A 20,692-nucleotide genomic window follows, 5' to 3' on the forward strand; every position below is an offset into this window, starting at 1 on the left:
GTGTTCACCACCAGTCTGTCTAAGGGATAAGGACAGCTACCCTGCCTTGCGCCTCTTTGCTTCTGGAGCGTAACTTAATCCACCGTGAAACCTCGTCCAGCCCGGATGTAGCAGAGATGGGCAGAGAGGGGAGTGCACCATGTGGAGGTGTTACCTGAACGAAATCTGAACAACATAGAACTTTTTAAAAACCTAAAGCCCTTTTTCTTAAACTTTAGATTGCATTTTTCTTTTCCTTTACCCCCCTCTTCTGGCAGACCAGGAAAACTGCCATAAGCAGGAAGGTAGTTTTGGAGTTTACGTTTAGATGTTCTATTTATAATCTAAATATTTGAATGAAACTCTTTTTGCATCAAGAGCCACCCCTCCCCCCAGCCAATATCGTTCACCCAACAAATAACTCTAACCTTCAGTTATGCAGAAGGGTGAATTTTAGGTCCTTATTCCTTAACGAGTCGAAATCGACTTGACGGCAGTGGATTGGTGGGTAGTTTATTCCATAACCACATAGTTCTTTTTTTTAATTACCTCTTAACTACTTTTTTTGGAAATTAAGTATAATACTCCTTTTTCCTCCAGAAATTTGTTCAACAATAAATCTAAAACTTTTTCATTTAAAAACATTCTAGTCAGTGCAGGCTTTTAATGCTTAATAAATCTTGTCTGTAAAGTATACTGAAAATGAATCTTAGGTTTTTCAAATCGTTCAGTAGTACTGAATGTCAAGCTGTATTTATTGACAGTAGGGATATTTACGAAGTATAGACTGTTCTGTACTTCTGCTGAAAGTACTTACAAACCGTGCCCCAGTCAAACATTCAGTATTAGAAAAACTCTCCTGTTGAGTTCAGTGGAACTTTTCCATCTGCTGAGAGTTGGATCGAGTGACGGAGTAACCGAGACTCAGGCGTTTCCAACGAAGTAACTGAAACTGCCCTTCTACTTACGTAGCTGAGACCCTTCTTCAGGACGTTGTCCTCAGTTATACAGAAGTCCTTAACAGATTTTGCTGTTAAAAACTGGTGTTTGTATATTGCCAAGGGACTGAATGTATTTTTCCTTACTTCTGTAGGCGACTCAGACTCTGCCACGTCTGTGACCGTGGCCCTACCCTCCGTCCCGCCGCCCCCTCCGCTCCCTTCAGCAGGGCTCCACCAAAGCAGATCTGCCATCGACCTGATTAAAGAGCGAAGAGCGCAAAAAGCCAATGCTGGGAAGATTTTGGTTAAAAACAGTCCAAAGAAACCTGACATGCCAAATATGCTAGAAATTCTTAAAGACATGAATAGTGTAAAACTTCGGTCAGTGAAGAGGTGAGGACACATTTCCCGTCTTTCTCACTTTCCTCATTGTTTTATATCTTATAACATAAACTACGAGGCTTCTTGAGAAACTGTTTTATGAAATGCCTACCATGAACAGTTCTTTAAGTTTTTAGTTAAAACAGATGCGTTGCAGTAGCTAAGAGATTAGCAGAATAAACAGCTCCAGATTTTTTTTTTTTAATTTTCCCTCATCTTACTTAAATATCAGCCCTTTCGTAGAAAGCCTAGTATTATTGCTCAGTCATTCATTCGATAGAGATATATTATGTACCTACCGTAGGGTCACAATTAGTTGGAATCGACTCAATGGCAGCAGTTTGACTTTTTAGGTTTTATGCTAGTCCCTGGGTACTCTGAGAAGAATGAAATCGTACGTGCTCTTGAGATGCATTGAGTGGCTATGAATTGGGCACTTTTGTGTGCTTTTGTGGAACCTAAACCCAAGGTTTCATCTCACTGCTGTTAGCATAGCAGACTATCTTTCTGGCGTGTCCTGATGCTCGCAAGGTGCTGTGAGGCCTGGAAGGGCAGACAGAGCACCCCCTGAGGGACGCCAGCGTACTGAAACGTGCCCTTGGTTTCTGTTCACTTATCTCAGGTCTGAGCAAGATGCCAGGCCCAAGCCCGCGGACACTACTGACCCTGCCGCCCTCATCGCAGAGGCTCTGAAAAAGAAGTTTGCATTTCGGTATCGAAGCGAGGTTGAAAAAGTAATTCCGAGGTCTGAGTCAGAGGCCACCTCCGAAACGGCGTTGGTGAGTATTAGCGCAGAGTTCTGTCTTGCTACAGCACAGCAGTGACCCAACCACTAGACGACTACATTTCTCGAGATATTCCACTGTGTCCCCTGGGAGAACCAGAGGGTGTGTGATAAGAGATTTAGTCCCTGCCAAAAAGTAGATCACAGCTAGCTGGATAAAAGATGGCATCTTTGTTTAGCACTTATGTTTTTTTTTTCCTACTTATAGAATATAAAATAATAGTTGTTTATAGTAGCAGTTTGGAACTTACAGAAAAGTACAAAGAAGAAAACAAAAATTAGCCCTTGATCACACTGCTTAGCAATCTCCAATGTTAAATTTTCCACACCTTGTTATATTTAAATATAATGAAATGAAATGCATTATGATAAAATTTATATCTGAGGGCCAAATGTATCATGATGTAGAAATTCAAACTAAAGAAAGATCAGTTTCTCTCAGGACACCCTCTGAAAGCTTTCTGAGAGGGTGAGATATGTCCTGGGCCTTGAAGGATATGTGCGATATCATAGTTGAAGATTTAGTAGATTGCATAAAAAAAAAAAAAAAACCTCTCAAATCCTAATTTCGAAGTTTGCTTTATCCAAATTACTACCACAGGGCACATGTGCTTATCTATTCCAGAGAGGCAGGGATCTCAAATTCCAGCACCATTGAAACTCCTTAGAGATTGGAAAAGAAACTATGTACTTCCTTTTTTTATTCAGAAAGGTAAAATTAGGCTAACCTAGTGTATTGCTAATATGATTGTGGTTTTCTAGGAAGTAATTTGGTTACCTCTTTGCCTTTCAATGAAGAAGCCCTGGTGTTCAGTGGTTAAGTGCTTGGCTGCTAACCAAAAGGTCAGCGGTTCGAACCCACCAGCCCTTCCGCAGGAGAAAGATGTGGCAGTCTCCTTCCATAAAGACTTAAAGCCGGGAAACCCTATGGGGGCAGTGCTGTTATGTCCTGTAGGGTTGCTGTGAGTCAGAATCGCCTTCACTAGCCTTCACGTGGGCTTTTGCCTTTCACTGTGTTGATAATGTCATGTGTTTATACAGATCTGTCAGTTCATAAAGGTGTTGATGTTACCAATTACTGCTTGCTTTTCCATGCAAGAATACCCACCCCTCTGATCCATGATTTCAGGGGAGGAGATGAAAGCATATTATTGTTATGTGAATCAGTATCTTTATTCATATGTTTTGTTTGTTTCTTTTCCAGTTTGGACCACACATGTTGAAGCCTACAGGAAAAATGAAGACTTTAGTTGAAAATGTTGCCAGTTCTTAAATAGACAGTGAGCTGAGAAAGACTATCCTCATTCAGCTGCTGGTTTACTAGGGCTAAGCTGGCTAGTAGAAATCAACACTATTTAGTAAATACCTGACTTTAGCATTCAGTGACCTCCTTTTAAATCTAAATAGAGGATTAAGCAGTAACAAAAGCACTGAGTTTTTGTTTTTTGCTTTTTATAAGGTGGTCAGTTCTAGAACTATCTATAACAGGTGTATTCTGACATGTTTGTAACGTATAGTTGGCATGTTCGGGGTATTAGTCTTGAAAACAGTTGTATGGGTTTCAGAACATAGAAGGGACACTTGTGGGTGTTATTGTGAGGTTTTAAATTCCCAAACACTAATTTATCTGTACAAATGTTTTATATGCATATGTTTGGATATAAAAGTTTATGTTAAATTAGTGATGACGGCAGTGAGGGTACTGTTGTTATATTCATTTGTGTCCAGTGATAATTTATGATACAATGATGGAACAGCTGGTGTAGCGTAAGTTGTTGCAGTGAAATATTCAATTTGAGATGGGAATCTTCTTGCCTCGAACGGAACTTATATCTTAGATTCTCTCTCACCTTTTCCTTGGAGGTGGGGTTTGAGTAGGGACAAGATGATGTTCACTGATGAAATTCCACAATGGTTTTTTTTTAAGGGAAGTAGAGGACCAGGAGAGTTGCTTTTGCCTCAGTGTGATCGCACTGAGGAAGGAAATATAGTTGTCAAATGGTGAGGAATCAAATTAGTGAACTAAATCCTTTGTCAATAAAAACCAGAATATACCATCTTCTTTTCTTGCAGTTTAATAAATGGCTTCATAAAGGAGACTTGTTCCAAGTTAATAACACTTTTGGAAATGTCAGCACATAATGGAGTTTTAAAATTTTAATATTGGTCAAAATATTAGCTTCGTAATGAAACATTATTGAATAGGTGAAAGAATGTCCTATAAATTGTTTATCACTGGTCAGAATGCTGTTCTGTTCAATTACATTATGTGGTATAAACCTTAGATACTGTTGGAAAGTGGAGAGCTGCCCTTCTCATCTAAGACTTGTAAGGAATTGCTTCTGTGATAATTTTTAGGTGCATAATAAATCTTCATGGTTTTCTATTTCTGATAAATTCAGCCACAGTTAATACCAGAATCTCCTACCATGAGTAAATATTTTGATTTATTATTTAAATCTAGAAAAAAATATTATACTTCCTGTGGGATTTAAAAGATGGGAAGAGTAGATAAACATTCACTTTTAAGTTATCGAAAATATGCACAACATTCTCTTAATAACACAAATTAGTTGAGGTAACTGACATGGTTTGGTTATCCAGCTTAAATTTGAACTGTGGCTTATTTTATACATGTGGTTGATATACGTTCTTTCTGTTTGTTTTATATGGTTTAAAAATTCTGCCTTTAAAAAGAAGTTTAGACAGTTCACGTGATAATATTCTGACCTCCTAAGCAATTTATATTTTTATCAGTATTGAATTTTGGCCAATGTTCCAATATAAGGAAGTTACTGTTTTAAAATAAAGCAAACTTTTATTTTCCCAGACCATAGTCCTATTATATATATACATTTCCCTTTTTACAGTACGTAAGATTCTTTTACATTGTACATGTGACTTCTTTCAGGATAATTTGCTTTAAGGAAGTGGAAACATGTTCCTTAAAAGAACTTACATCATGTAACTCATTCACCATTTCTATTAAATGGCTCTCAAGAGGGATAGGAGGACAGTCACTTGGTAGGAGTTTCCTTAGGTTCCTCAAGCCCTAAATCCACTTTTGGCATTGGTGAAATCTCTTTCTCCATCCCATTTCACTCAGTTTCTGGTTCCCCCAGCCAACATCAATACCTGAAGTGAACAATCGTAAAAATAGTCGAGCTCTACATTTTATAGCTGAGGCTCAGAAAGGTAAGTAATTTGGTATGATGTTTAGTCGACTATGAGTTCTTACTAGTTCAGAGACCCTCACTATACACACACACACCTGTGAACACCTATAATTATGTTTCAAAAATTGGAAGTTATTCATCAAGCACTTTCTGTGTGCCAAGCACAGTGTTCAGTATGTTACATGCAGAAGCATCTCCTTTAATATTCACATCAACCTCACGAGGTAGCTTCTTGGCCAAGGTCACACAGCTGTTCCGTGGTAGGTCTGGGATATAAACAAGAAAAAAAAAACAAGGGTCCTCACAATATTTTAAGGTAGGTTCAATCACAAGACGTTAGGCAGAAGCAATGCTGTTCCACTCTCTGTTGCAGTTGAAAGTGAGTAATATATAGTACAACCTAGCCATTGTATTGAAAATATGTTTCTGTTTTTCCTTAGGATACATTATGAGAGTTTATGTATCTTAAGGCACCCAGGGAGTTAGGCCATAATCCTCAATGGTGATTTTAATATCGTTTATGGTTTCCTTGTATCTTTTGAGTCCTAAGGTTACCAAAGAACTTACAGGCCCCATTCAGTGCCAAGACAAGGTCAGGATGTGGTGTGCAATCAAGATAGCTTGTAGTCTATCCACGCCCAACAGTCCTGGAAGAATATCCAGCACCAGGTGGGAAAAAAGGAACCAAGCCCACTTCCCACTCCAGAGCAGTGGTTCTTAACCTGCGATCTGTTATTAAGTGAGCCTCCTAGGCGTATATGTGCCTAAATGTATATTTCTGCGGAGAGGGTTGTCAGCTTTCATCAGAGTCTCAGGTTCATGGTCCGAAAAGATTACGAGCCACTGTGCTACAAGTGGGTTAGTTATTCCACAAAGCGGAAGCTTCGTGATGAGTAAGACAGGTCCCTACTGTCAGGGAGCTCCCAAGGAGATGTACTTCATTCTGGCTTTGTGCAGGGCAGAATTTTTGAGGGCAGCAGGTCATTTCTACAATTACCCAGGGTCAGTACAGCTTTTATCCCGTGAAGAAACCAGCAATTATTTTAACATTCAAGTTCTTACCAGCATTTAAAGCTGTAAAACAAACATTTCCAAAATTGAATCAGAAGTGCAGCTTTCCAAAACTTACTAAAATGCTAATCTAAGTAAGGAAACTATCTTAGGAATCGGGAGCCACTTGGAGTTGATGTCCCACACAAGGTTTGAGCCTGTGTTAATCAGAGTGGCCAGATTTAAATGCTCATGAACCTGGACTCTCCTAAAGATGGCTCCTTGATTAAAATTAGCAACCAAACTGCTAAACAAAATTGCTACCACCGTCTCTTTAGTGAAGAAGAGGAACCAGTTGTAACTTGGTAAATAGGAAGGAGCTAGCATGTTTCTGGAACTGATAATAAAAAAAAGACCCTGCTTTAACAGAAAAGAAGCATGTGTTAGTATACTGCAATTTAGATGTGGTAAAGTATACATTGGAAACCCTGGTGACGTAGTGGTTAAGTGCTACAGCTGCTAACCAAAGGGTCGGCAGTTCAAATCCACCAGGCGCTCCTTGGAAACTCCAAGGGGCAGTTCTACTCTGTCCTATAGGGTCGCTATGAGTTGGAATTGACTCAACGGCACTGGGTTTTTGAAAGTATACATGGGCACATATTTGATTGGATTGGAAAACATTCTGTACCTCCACCATGCACCTAACACCATAGCTGTCCATGTAGCAAGTCATCTGTTACTAGGTGAAGTGACTTGAGGGTAGGCACCAGGTCCTAATTACCTTTGTATCTCTGGTTGCTACCACCTAGTAGGTGTTCGCTCAGAAAATGTGTGGTAAATAACTGTGCTATAGAAGGTTTACTATATGCTACCTAGTGTCGGAGAGGCCAAGGAGACTGAAGGCTACTGCAGAGTTAGGTGGGAAAATAAGAAATGGTATCAAGGTTGTTAATGTAGCTTTTAATAATTTATGAGACCCAAAAGATTAATCTAATAGAAAGATCAGGTAGCTAGGATCTGAAACAATAGAAGGGAAAACACTGGTTAATCTATAATTTACCAGAAGAGAAAACACACTGGAAAGCTGAAAGTATTCAAGCAAGTTTTCAATAGCCATGTAGATAGTCCTTTTTTGGTAGAGTATACAAAGTACTTTTCACATACAGTGTCAGAGCCAGAGAATGCTGGACATGGGGTTACATGATTCGTGTATGTGATCCTGAACAAGTCACCACCTGTTTAAAATGGGAATAATAACTCAGCTCAAAAATTAAGGCTTAAATGAAGTAATGAATTTTGAACACACTCTATTAATGGTAGAGCACTAAGTTATCACTGTTACATCATTTTACATGAGCTTGGGGCTCCTGTCAGAGTTAAGAGTCTTTAGTTCGGTTTGTCTCCCCATTAACCTAACATATTAAGAATCCTATGGGATGCTGCACCTTGAAGAGCAAGATAATAGGGGAGACAGATGCTCCAGCCCCTTCTAAAGGTCACAGAGGGCCCTTCCATAAGGTTAGAGTAGAACATGAGTATAATTTAGACATTCTCAGGAGGGTAAATGATGTTAGCTGTTGTCAAGTTGATCCCTGACTCATGGTAACCCATACACAATGGAACAAAATGCTTCCCTGTCCTGCACCACTCCCATGATCGTTGGGGATTGGATCGGGTAATTTATAACCCAAATAGTGCCTCCCATTCCATACTTAGTTATCTAGTGCTGCTGTAACAAAAATACCAAAAGTGAATGGCTTTAACAAATTTATTCTTTCACAGTTGAGGTGGCTAGAATTCTGAATTCAAGGCATCTGCTTCCAGAGAAGGCTCTCTCTCTCTCTCCCTCTGTTGGCTCCGGGGGAAGGTCTTTGTCATCAATCTTCCCCTGTTCTGGGAGCCTCTCAACACAGGGACCCTGGGTCCAAAGGATGCGGTCTGCTTCTGGTGCTTCTTTCTTGGTGGCATGAGGACCCTCCCCTGTCTACTTGATTCTCTCTGACATCTCAGAAGAGACTGACTCAAGATATAACCTAACCCTGTGGACTGAGTCCTTACTCACTGTAATTGCCTCTAATCGTACCTCATAAACATCATAGAAGTAGGATTTACAACACAGGAAAATCACATCAGATGACAAAATGGTGCACAATCACACAAGACTAGGAATCATGGCCTAGCCAAGTTAACACACATTTTGGGGGGACACAATTCAATCCATAACACATACCAAACGCCCACCATAGGGCAGTCCCTCTTAATTGCTTTGTTCCCAGCTGGGAAGGCCTTAATTTGGAGAGAAGCGCAGGGGAGAAGGACCAGGCTCTTCATAAGAGGATTTTTACCAAGGATACAAAAAGCCTGTTAATGTTGCCTAAGGGCCTTCCCTCTTCATTGGCTGACATGCTTTTATCTAATGGTGAAAGAGATGGCTTTCCCAGGTTTTAAGACGTGGAATCTGTATATCAACTAAGGAGTAAAAAAGGAAGAGACCTAGATGATGGTCGGGGAAGTCATTTGGTAACGGTGTCAGCAACAAGGGTAGAGAGGTAGATAAAGCACTGATATCAGGGATCAGGTCAATCCTCCCAGCATTTGAACCTCTGCTGCCTTCTGCAGGTGGGAACACCTGGGAACCCACAGATTGGCCTGTGACCGAGGACACAGCCTTGATAAGCTGGTCCCATCAGATTCTCTGTCAGGATTTGAAATAGGAAACCTCGAGAGAGTGAGGTAGTTAGCCGCAGCAGCTCAAACACTGTGCCACAAGGTACAGTTGAATCCATGAAGCAATAAAGCAGAGATTATGAGGAAATTAATTAGACAGCAGCCGTTGATTTTATTTTACTTGTGAGAGGTGGACATTTCACAGGTTAGGAAGCAAGTCTAAAGTTCACTAACTTGTCCAAGGGTCCACAGTTAATACGTGACAAAGGACTGAAACCAAGATCTGGCTGTAAAGACAGTGCTTTTTAAAACTATATTATAGCGCTTTTCTAAGCAGAAACTGCAAGGTAGAGAAAAGCCAGAAAGGGTACCAGGAGCACCAGAGTGTGGGAGAAAAGGCTGATGCAGCAAGAAGCTGCGTCTCTGAATGAGACAGCCCAGGTTCTGCTCCCTACAGCCCGGCCTCACCAGGGTTCCTGAGATGCATACTCCATTATCATGAACAGGAATCCTTCAGCTGAAGCCCGCAGTGGAAAAATCTAACCCCGATGTGGTAACGATTCTCAGAAATTCGAAAGTTCTGTTTTCTGCAAATGTTCAACTAGGGACTTTGAGCACATTCCCTTATGATATTTCCTTCAAAACGTTTGTCTTCAGATATATAACTAACTTATACATTTCAACTAAGATAAGGGAATTTGGGAAATCATGTAATCTCAATTCTTTACAGGATATGGCTCGACCCCAACAGTAAAGAGACATTTCAAGTCAGTAAAGAGACATTTCAAGTCTATGCTTGACAAATCTCATCCATACAAGTGCAGTGCAGCAGCAGGGCTGACAGGTAAAGGTGGTAACACAAGACAGAATTTCCTACCCCAAAGACTCTTGGTGGGACCAGAGGGAAGCCGCAATAGACCAAGGAGTCAACTGCACTTCAGTTTTAAACCGCAACAAGAAATCTAACATTGAAAATGAGGGTGTTTCTCTCTTTCCACCACCATTCAACCAAGGTGGGTCTCAGGACAACTTACAAAGTGTAGGTATAAAACTAAAATTTTTTATTGTGATTGATAAAAGATGTTAGTATTTTGTTAAAGGTAGCATACTGAACTTGCATAACTATATTTTAGAATCAAACTTAAAAGCTACATATTTTACAAATTATGGATGTTAACAGCAATAAAGTCCATGAATGACTAGAAATGGTGTCACTTTCATCATTAACAGAATTGAGCCATTCACTCTCCTACTAAACAACCCTAACGCATTGCTTTTTTTGTTTTTAATTTTTATTGTGTTTTAAGTGAAAGTTTACAAATCAAGTCAGTCTCTCATACAAAAATTTATACACACCTTGCTATATACTCCTAATTGCTCTCCCCCTCCACTCTATTTTTGTGTCTGTTAGGCCAGCTTCGGACCCCCTCTGCTCTCTCATCTCCCCTCTAGACAGGAGCTGCCCACATAGTCTCATGTGTCTACTTGATCCAAGAAGCTCATCCTTCACTAGTATCATTTTCTATCCCGTAGTCCAGTCTAATCCCTGTCTGAAGAGTTGGCTTTGGGAATGGCTCCTGTCTTGGCCTAACAGAAGGTCTGGGGACCATGACCTCCGGGGTCCTTCTAGTCTCAGACCATTAAGTCTGGACTTTTTATGAGAATTTGGGGTCTGCATCCCTCTACTCTCCTGCTCCCTCAGGGGTTCTCTGTTGCACTTCCTGTCAGGACTGTCATCGGTTGTAGCCGGGCACCATCTAGTTCTTCTGGTCTCAGGCTAATGCAGTCTCTGCTTTATGTGGTGCTTTCTGTCCCTTGGGCTCATAATTACCTTGTGTGTTTGGTGTTCTTCATTCTCCTTTGCTCTAGGTGGGTTGAGACCAATTGATGCATCTTAGATGGCCGCTTGCTAGCATTTAAGACCCCAGACGCCACTCACCAAAGTGGGATGCAGAACATTAATACATTTTGTTATGTCAATGGACTTAGATGTCCCCTGAAACCATGGTCCCCAAGCCCCCACCCTTGCTGCGCTGGCCTTTTGAAGCGTTCAGTTTATGTAGGAAACTTCTTTGCTTTTAGTTTAGTCCAGTTGTGCTGACCTCGCCTGTATTGTGTGTTGTCCTTCCCTTCACCCAAAATGATTCCTGTCCACTATCTAACCAGTGAAGACCCCTCTCCCTCCTCCCCTCATAGCCATCAAAGAATATTTTCTTCTCTGAACTATTTCTCGAGTTCTTATAATAGTGGTTTTATACAATATTTGTCCTTTTGCAACTAATTTCACTCAGCATAATGCCTTCTAGATTCCTCCACGTTATGAAATGTTTCACAGATTCATCATTGTTCTTTATTGATGTGTAGTATTCCATTGTGTGAATATACCATAATTTATCCATTCATCCGTTGATGGGCAACCTTGGTTGCTTCCATATTTTTTCTATTGTAAATAGTGCTGGCGTGAACATGGGTGTGCATATATCTGTTTGTGTAAAGGCTCTTAATTCTCTAGGATATATTCCAAGGAGTGAGATTGCTGGATCCTATGGTAATTCTATTTCTAGTTTTTTAAGGAAGTGCCAAATCGATTTTCAAAGTGGTTATACCATTTTACATTCCCACCAGCAGTATATAAGTGTTCCAGTCTCTCCACAACCTCTCCAACATTTATTATTTTGCCTAACACATTCCTTTTCTTTTGTACAATATAGAAACCTGTCATTATGTAACACTTTTCAAAAGTCATTATCTCACACAAACATTTTGAGAAAAGAGCCTGTTTTCTAATTTTTAATACCCCTTTATTGTGTCTGGTACAGTGCTCCGTACTAACAGGAACTCAAATATTGCTTACTGCATGACTTGAGCATAGAGACAGACTACTTTCTTTATAATTTCTCTTAGTGATATGTTGTTATTGTTAGCTGCCATCAAGTCAGCCCGACTCCTGACGACTCTGTGTTACAGAGTAGAACTGCTCCATAGGGTTTTCTTGGCTGTAATCTTTACAAAAGGCGCCCTTGTGGCAGTTCTGTGGGAGAAAAACTTGGTGATCTGACCTGGTGATCTGCTTCACTAAACATTACAGCCCAGAAAACCCTGAGGCAATTCTACTGTCACAGGGGGTGGCTGTTGAGTCAGAATCAACTGGACGGTACCCAACAACAGCAGTCTTTACAGAAGCAGTTTCCTAAGACTATCTTCTGCAGAGCTGATGGGTAGGTTCAAACCACCAACTTTTACATCAGCAGCCAATCACAAAGGCAACACATTAATGCCACATAAATTGGTTCAACAAACATTTATTGATGGCCCAGTTTGTAGCCGCTCTGTGCTAAGCACAGGGCACTGAAGATGGGGGAGATGTGCTGTGTGCCCTCTGTCAGCACACCACCAAATAGTGATGGTTCCACCTGGGCACCATGGGCTCTGGGGGCCCTCAAAATGAGGCAGCGCCTCTGCAAATCCTTGGCAAAGAATGGCTGCAGGCTTGGTCTGGTACACATCTGTACTGCTGTATGTTTCCAGTGTGTGCTGATGTTACGGTGATTAACATGCACATTATTTAAAAACAGTATGAATTTATACTAGTCATTGTGTATTTTCTCAATCAGGAGATATTGATTAGGAGGGGGTTTTAACAAAATATGTATATACCTTCAGAAGGGAACCTCTCATGTGAAAGTTTTAAAGTTCTAAGAAAATAGAAAGCTGTAAGAGCCAAGAAAGCATTTCAGAAAAGGAGACCAACTTTAGGAATTTTCAAGGAATAATTAGCACCTCTAACCTGTACCTAAGGTAAAAATATATTTCCCAGATTTGCAAAGGACATAAAATTTTTACAACTTTATACAAAGATGAACAATTACAAATCATCACATTTACAATGAGTACAAATATTGACCAGAAACTAGGCTTTGTTTTGGTTTTTCTTTAAGCTAGGGCTTGCAAATTTTTCTCTCAAAAGCTCTTTACTTGTAGAACACCCTCACCACCAAGAGTCGGCACTGACCCCCAAAGAGCTGGGAGATGCCCAGGAATTCTTTTAAGTTCCCTGCTTTTTTCTTAAAAATTCATTTGAATTTTGCGTTCCGTTCCACAATTCACTTATTTTAAACCCAAGTTCCTAAATTATTTAACTGTTCCTCCAATTTTTTCTAGTAAGTCAGTGTTCAAAGAATATAGGTCAAATTAAGAAGGGCTAGAGAAGGTGATTCCCACATATACATTAAAAAAAAAAAATACAACTTTGCTATGGGTTTACATTATAGGCAGGAAAGACGAGCAACACCAAGGTGTCTCCCTCTGAGAAAATGGTAATAAGAAAAGAAGACAATTGTTTTAGTGTTAAAGTGTAAGACACATACAGCAATGGGTCAGAACAGGTGGAACGGAGCCCAGGTAGACTCAGCTGGAACAAGGCTGAAGGTACTGGAATATCTAATGATGTGCCCATCAGAAGCTGATGTGGAGAAACAACTAGTGGCAGAAAATCTCACATCATCCAGGGACGAGGGCACCCTGGTCCACAAGCATGAGTATCGGCAGGCACATCCCACAGGGTGCAGGGGGAACTGGCTTCCCTTGCTCAGACTCTGTGATCACCAAGCAGCCGTCTGATCACACTCTGGCTTTCCAAGATTTGCCTAAAGGGAGAGAATGACAGTAATATTTCTTATTATTTAAATTAAATACTGATACATTTGTTCAAACATCAAGTTACTGTGAGCTTGCTTAATGTAAGCGAGGCATGAGATGGGTCCATTCTCCATGTGCTGACAAATCAGGTCCTCATCAGACTTGACACATCAAATTTGCCTCGGTGATGCCCCTTCATATGAGCGGCCAATCGGCTTTCCACAGGTAACACTCAACTCCACTACATCAGATCCTCTGTGCCACTAGCACATAGGGATACTGAGGACTTGAAATACACCAAGTCCAAACTGAGGTGTGCTGTAAGTGTAAAATACATGCTGATTTCAAAGACTTAGAATAAAAAAAAAAATGTAAAATATCACAGTAATTGTTTTTATACAGATTGCATGTTGAAATGATAAAATAATTTGGATATACTGGAATAAATATATTAAAATCTATTCTGTTGGTTTTTTTTTTTAATATGGCTACTAGAAAATGGACAATCATTTATGTACTGTATTTCCATTGGATAGCACTCTTCTACAGAAATAATGCCAATATGATATTAAAGTTCGCACTATTTCCCTCTAATGAACTGGACCTGGGAAGATGTCAGGAGGCCCAGTGGTATCTTTCTTACATTGATGACAATCAAATAGACTTAAGTGGACATTTCTTATTACTTTACTTTTAGAAAGCCAATGATAGGAATAAATGTGATTAGTATTTTAGTATTTGCAAGAGGTGCTGATGTGGTATGTAATCCCCAACTGTGGTAACAGAAGATCAGAGTCAAGAGGCCTGGGCTCAAAGCTGACCTCTACTGTGCATTCTCCCGGAGTCGGCAAACCCCGTACCCCGGACGGTGCCCGCACACAGCACTGACTGAGTAAATATCTGATGAGTGAATGCAAAAGGCAAGAAGCTAAGTCTTCGATTTCCTAGTAATTTAGCATTAAGATTTCCTAAGGATTGAGTTGTAAGGTAAATATCAAAGATAAACTGTGAAAAGATAGGTTTTTATTCATCAAAAGTTAACAGCAACAGGCACATATTAAAATGAGTATGGCAAAGCCTTTTACAAATGGCTTCACACTCAAGCTTTCTCCCAAGAAAATGGCTGTTGCGACAAACTGTAAACATAATAAACAGTCTTTTACAGTAACAAGGGAAATACAAACGAACTAAAAGAAAGCACCAGTTTCTCAACACTAGATTACAGTTGTGCTTACTATACATAAAACAATTTAAAACAAATTATTACAAAAGTGGAATGTTTTTTAAGTTTAAAATTAGTCCTTAAATTTTGTCCTAAAAAACATCTGTTCACATCAAAAGGCCCATCAAAGGGTCACGTTTCATCAAAGGGAGGGACAAGAAAACAATGCACTTTTTTCAAATCAAAACAAGAAGTTTGGTCACTTAGCTTTGTGCATAGTTTAAGGCAACTGGAGCGATCTGTTTCAGCTGACCTACCTTCCCCTCCCCCGGGTGTGGCTGCTCACTATGTCACATTCTAAAATAATAAATAGCTTACATTTCAGATCCTTCCCTATGTGGATAAATAACACATGCACAGTCACACATGCACAAACATGCACGCAAACACGCATCCAGACATTCACACACAACATACCTCTCACCCACTGCAGCAAAAGGGACTTTAGTACCCTCGATCGGAAGGACACACTTCCCCATCCCACTTTATTTCAGATTGGCAGATACCCTGAGCTGATTATGGTGTTTTAAACATTCCACCTTTTTCTTGCATGTGCGGGTCAAGTGTACACTAGTGAAAACAACATGCAATGTCTTCACTGCAGAAAATCATAATACAGCTGGGACACTGGTGTTCTTCCCCTCCTACCCCAAATGAAAACCTAAGAGTTAAAAATAAACTGCATCGCCAACAGCACTGGAGTGGAAGCTTGGCGGGACTCCAGGATAAATGCTCAGTTTCCAGCGCACACGATAAAACCAGAGCGAAGGGGAGGCTTTGGTGGCATCCAAAGAAGAAAGAAGGCAAACCAGGGGGGTCAGAGAGCTGCAGTCTAAAGTTTGATCTTTAAAAACGCTAGTGGTTCCGTCACAATCATGCTCCACGGCAAAGTTAGAACCAGTATTTTCAGAGTTGATTTGTAAACATTGGGTCTTGCCAGAGGCAGCAGAGGCTGGGCACTTCACATTTCTGTTTTCTTAGCGAGAACTTAGTGGAAGGTACAGATACACGCTGTTGCATCAGACTGGTTAAATTCCAAGAGATTTCTGCTGAAAGATTCAGTTCAAGTTTCACGGTTTGAAGAATAAATTCTAGTTTGTTTTGAAAAACACGTGGCACACTGTGATACTTTCATTGTTAGTCCATTGGGATTCTTTCCTGCTGGGCTTTGCATATTCAAGGTTCTACACAAAAGCCAAATGCATATTGCTATGTGTTCAGGTCTCACAATTAAAAACTGGGTTCAAATGATCCAACAGAGGAAGTCTTGGAAATAAATAATGCTGGCATCATTCACTTGGAAACCTTGGCAGTCAAGAGTAAGTTCTCTCACCTCAAGACCCATTTCACATTTCTAAAAACCCTCTAGGAGGCAGTATGTCCCCAATTCTGGGGGTCAAGATGACCGGTTTTCCTGAGGTAATAACTGTGAGGTCAACTCCTCTAATGCAGCTTCCGGGTCCTCGCTGCTGGTCTGCACTCTCTGCATTCCCTTCCAGCTGGCTTTATTCAGCCCCATGTGGCCAAGCATTGTCTGCGAGAGCCTGGTATTTGAAAACCGCGCCCATTCCGTAAATAATGGCTCCACTAGGTAAGTCATAAAACCTGAACACAAGAAAAAAGTTATTAACGTATGTTCTGAAACTTTCTCTCTAAAAGATCTATAGTGTTTACCTTCTTCAGTCCTATTTCAAGAAAAAAAAAAAACAAACCTGTTGCCATCGGTCGATTCCAACTCATAGCAACCCTATAGGACAGAGCAGAACTGCCCCATAGGGTTTCCAAAGAGTGCCTGGTGATTCGAACTGCCAACCTTTCAGTTAGCAGCCAAATTCTTAACCACTACGCCACCAGGGCTTCCAAGTCCTATTCCAGTATTACCTAAATCTTATTTTTACAAAGATTCTAATATATGTAATTTATTTATCTTCTCTGAAGAATCTATTTCTTTTAATTTATTTTATTTTTGTTGTTGTTGTTGAGAATGTATACACAGTAGAACACAGGCCAATTCAACAATATCTACATGAATAATTCAGCGACACTGATTACATTCTTTGAGTTGTACAACCATTCTCGCCCTCCTTTTCTGGACTGTCCCCTCCCCCATTAACATAAACTCACTGCCCCCTAAGATTCCTATCTCATCTTCCAAGTTGTTGTTGTCAATTTGATCCCATACTGATAGGTCTTAAAAGAGCACAACGGTCAAGGCAGACATTCTTTACTAGTTAAACTAAACTACTGCTTGGTTTTAAGAAGACTTCAGGGGATACTTCTGGCTTAAGGTTTAAAGATTATCTTAGGGCAACAGTTTCAGGGGTTTGTCCAGCCTCCATGGCTCCAGAAAGGCTGGAGTCCATGAGAGTTTTAAATTCTGTTCTACACTTTCCCCCTTTTGATCAGGATTCTCCTGCAGAATCTTTGATCAAAATGTTCAGTAATGGTAGCCAAGCACCATCCAGCTCTTCTGGTCTCACGGCAAAGGAGGCAGTTGTTCATGGAGGCAATTAGCCACACATCCATTTCTTCCTCCTATTCCTGATTACGCCCTCCTCTGTTGCTCCAGGTGAACAGAGGCCAACTGTTTTACCTTGGATAGCTGCCTGCAAGTCTTTAAGACCCCAGGCACTATGTAACAAACTAGAAGATAGAACAGAAGCACTAAACACGATATTAGGCCAGTTAACTGGCACGTCCCATGAAACCATGACCCTAGACCCCAAACCAAGAAACTAAATCCCCTGAGGTGTTCAGTTGTACATAAGCAGACTTAGCAGCTGCTCTTTTTTGCTGTTATTGTTGTAAATATATCTACTACACAACTTTTGCCAATTCAGCTTTTTACAGTGGTACAACTTACTGACAGCAATTGCATTAATCAGCTGTGCAACCCTACCCTTAATCAATGTGATTTTTTTCATCACCTTAAACTGAAACTTAGTGCTCAATGCAACTTTAAGTAAAGGTGAACTGACAGGCATATCAAATCCTTTCTGATTATTCCTCTCAGCTACACGACCACGCCCTTCTACTTCAGGAAACATGCAGTGGCATATCAGCTCTCTAAGGAGACCAGGGCAGCACATGGTTCATGGATGCTCCACCGAGACAACTGCAGGCTAAGACAGGGTCGCCTCAGGAGAGCAGGAGGAGCTGAAGAGGGCCTGAACCGACATGAGCAGAGGGGGGTTTATTGCTTCATCCCCTCAGTGATGATAATCTTCACACCTGGTCCTGATTACAATTGATCATTTTATTTAACTCAATCTATAAGGCCAACATTTACGACAAGAATTAATGAGTCTAAAAGGAACAGGGGAGATTAAGAAAGATGATTAGTGGAACTCTGGCCCTAATTTATAAAGAATGCTTAAAATAACTGATCTCTCTTAATTTATAGCCTGAAATTTATTTTTTATGGCTGTGAATTAAGAGAGATCAATCATTTTAAGAGTTATTTTGCATCTTTAGGTTATACAGCACTCAACTGCACACTATTTATATCAGCTTTAATACCACAGTATCTGATACAGGGTCAAAAAAAGCCTTCTAGAAAATAGCTTGTCAATCAAACCATATTATATATTAGGAGAAACAAATAATATTACCATCCTAAAGTGTTGATCTGTTAGGGACAAGGGAATGTACATTCAAATTCTAGTAGTGCTTGTGTAACAGTTTTCAAATTATTTCCATCCTAAAGATTTTTTTCTTTGCAGCAAAAGACCATGTGGACCACAGATAATATTGGTTCCATTCAGCCAACATAAAAATCTCACTGGAATTAAAGCGATTAGAACCTACCCATTAAATGTTGCCTAGTCAATTCCGACTCACAGGGACTGGATAAGACAGAGTAGAACTGTCCCATAAAGTTTCCAAGGAGTGGCTGGTGGATTCAAACTGCTGACCTTTTGGTTAGCAGCCCAGCTCTTAAGTACTGCACCACCAGGGCCCCAAATTAGCACCTGCTACTTTTAATTTTTTTTTACTTTTAATTTAATTTAATTTAAATTTATTTTATTTTGAAACTTTTTTACTTTTAATTAGAAAAGTCATATATGGTCTGATGGTTGAATTTTTTTTTTTAAGTAATAATGGTATCCAAAGGATAGTAACGATTATCTGAAATAAGACTTTCATTCATTCATCTACCCACTCCACACATACTTGCTGTCCTTGTGTTTCTGGGGATATGGTAGTGAATAAGACAGACAAGATCCCTTTCCTTAAGGAGCTGACATTCTGGCGAGGAGAGAAATAACAACTGCAAGCGTTTCGTTACTTCAGTCAGAGAACACATCAGCTTTTTGGCAGCCCTCCCACACCGCTGTGTCATGTTGAGCCGCTCACTCAAACGCCCTATCTCACCTATGTGCCAGAGTTAAGTCATGAGCAGCTAGAGTTTTGTACCCAAATGCAGACCCTTATTATTATAGGTTTCACATGATTCATCATATTTGATTCCTCCCATTATTGCAACTGGTCAAAATCTTTTGGGATCCTGCCTCTAACATCCAACAAATTAGCTATCCTTTCTGGCTCCATGTTAACCTAAAATTTCTTTTAGTTCTTAATTTAAGTACCTGATCAAAATGAGTAAGTCAGGGCCATGGACACAGCCATTCGATACCCTCTAAGACAACAAGGCTCTGATGTGATCTCTGACTGCAGTGAGGAAGCGCCCGCATTTGTTATCTTTCTCCTCACCAGAGTGCCAGCTCCTTGAGGACAGGGATCTTGTCTGTCTTATTCACTGCTGTATCCCCAGGAACACGAGGACAGCAAGTATGTGTGGAGTGGATGGATGAATGAATGACTGAAAGTCTTATTTCAGATAATTGTGACTACTCAGCTCTGAGCACAGCTGTTCAACCACCGGTTACTCCATGTAACTGTAGGAGCCCACATGCCTGTCTTATCTTCACAGATATCACAGGACATCTTGCCAAATGCCTTACTCTTCTCCACTACACTGTATTTTCTCATTCAACAAAACCAGTATTCTACCAAAAAAGTGAATTGTATTAATCGAGCATGACTTTACTTACTGAACCTATGCTGGCACCTAGTAATCCCTACTTAGCGTACAGGTTAAGAACCTGGGATTTAATGTCAGAAAGACCTGGATTTGAAGCCAATACCAACACCTGTCAACTATATAAACTGGGCAAACTATCTGAAAAATAGTTTTCTGCCTCATGGTTCTGCTGTGAGAAGTCAGTAGATGTCAATTGTTATCACCATTATCATCCTTTGCCTCATCCCTCACCCTATGATAATCCATTATAGACCTGTGTTCAACACTGACATCGAGAACTATATAAGATCTGCAGTTTGCAGCACACAGCTTCTTTTTACTTTTAAAAATCCAATTACAGTTGTTCACTGTCCACTTCATGGCAGCCTCAGTTCTGCAATTTGTTAAAGGCCACCAAAAGAGGTTCTCTGACCTCATTGGAAAGTTCTCTCATTAAATTAGAGTAATTTGCTCAGGCGAAAAGACATTTACTTAAAGTAGTTAGTGTGAGTTAACTACCCATTCACCCATCTTCAATTTAATTCCTTTTTGCCAGTATTTCATCTACGAATTTGCATTTGAAGATTATTCTATTTAAGAATCAAAACAGAAGCAGAGGGACTTCTTGTTTTATTATCCTCCAAAACAGAAGCCTGTCTCTTCTGTGAACTCAGCAGAGGTCTTTCTGCTCTTGGACACTGGATGTCTTTGACGCCATCCAATAGGCCTTTGTCACAGTCTTCTGAGCTTTTTGCTGCATCCTCTGTACCTGTCCCTCTGCAATCCAGTTACTACCCACTTTATTTTTTTCTATATGAGGACCCTTCACATTCCAATACAGAATTACCCACATTTCTGAATTTCTGACCCTACAGCACTGTCCTCCTTTCA

The 20,692-nt window shown here is 40.3% G+C and overlaps 2 protein-coding genes across 5 annotated transcripts in view; one reads left to right on the forward strand and one right to left on the reverse strand.

Annotated features, from left to right (window-relative positions):
* MTFR1 (mitochondrial fission regulator 1) overlaps nt 1–13,189 on the forward strand; it is an 81,140-nt gene extending 67,951 nt beyond the window's left edge. The window contains exons 6-8 of the mRNA XM_064267762.1: nt 1,073–1,313; nt 1,924–2,080; nt 3,290–13,189. Coding sequence (XP_064123832.1) covers nt 1,073–1,313; nt 1,924–2,080; nt 3,290–3,358 — 467 coding nt within the window. The 3' untranslated portion in view covers nt 3,359–13,189. The remainder of the gene's footprint in view (nt 1–1,072; nt 1,314–1,923; nt 2,081–3,289) is intronic.
* Nucleotides 13,190–13,615: 426 nt separating this feature from the next.
* PDE7A (phosphodiesterase 7A) overlaps nt 13,616–20,692 on the reverse strand; it is a 133,493-nt gene continuing 126,416 nt past the window's right edge. Inside the window, exon 14 of one of the 4 annotated variants that reach the window (XM_064267758.1) lies at nt 13,616–16,383. In XM_064267758.1, the coding sequence (XP_064123828.1) occupies nt 16,175–16,383 (209 nt within the window). In that variant the 3' untranslated portion in view covers nt 13,616–16,174. The remainder of the gene's footprint in view (nt 16,384–20,692) is intronic. The other 3 variants (XM_064267760.1, XM_064267759.1, XM_064267761.1) reach the window with 3 other exon arrangements.

The sequence above is a fragment of the Loxodonta africana genome, chromosome 14 (genome assembly GCF_030014295.1).
Source record: "Loxodonta africana isolate mLoxAfr1 chromosome 14, mLoxAfr1.hap2, whole genome shotgun sequence".
Classification (NCBI taxonomy): domain Eukaryota; kingdom Metazoa; phylum Chordata; class Mammalia; order Proboscidea; family Elephantidae; genus Loxodonta; species Loxodonta africana.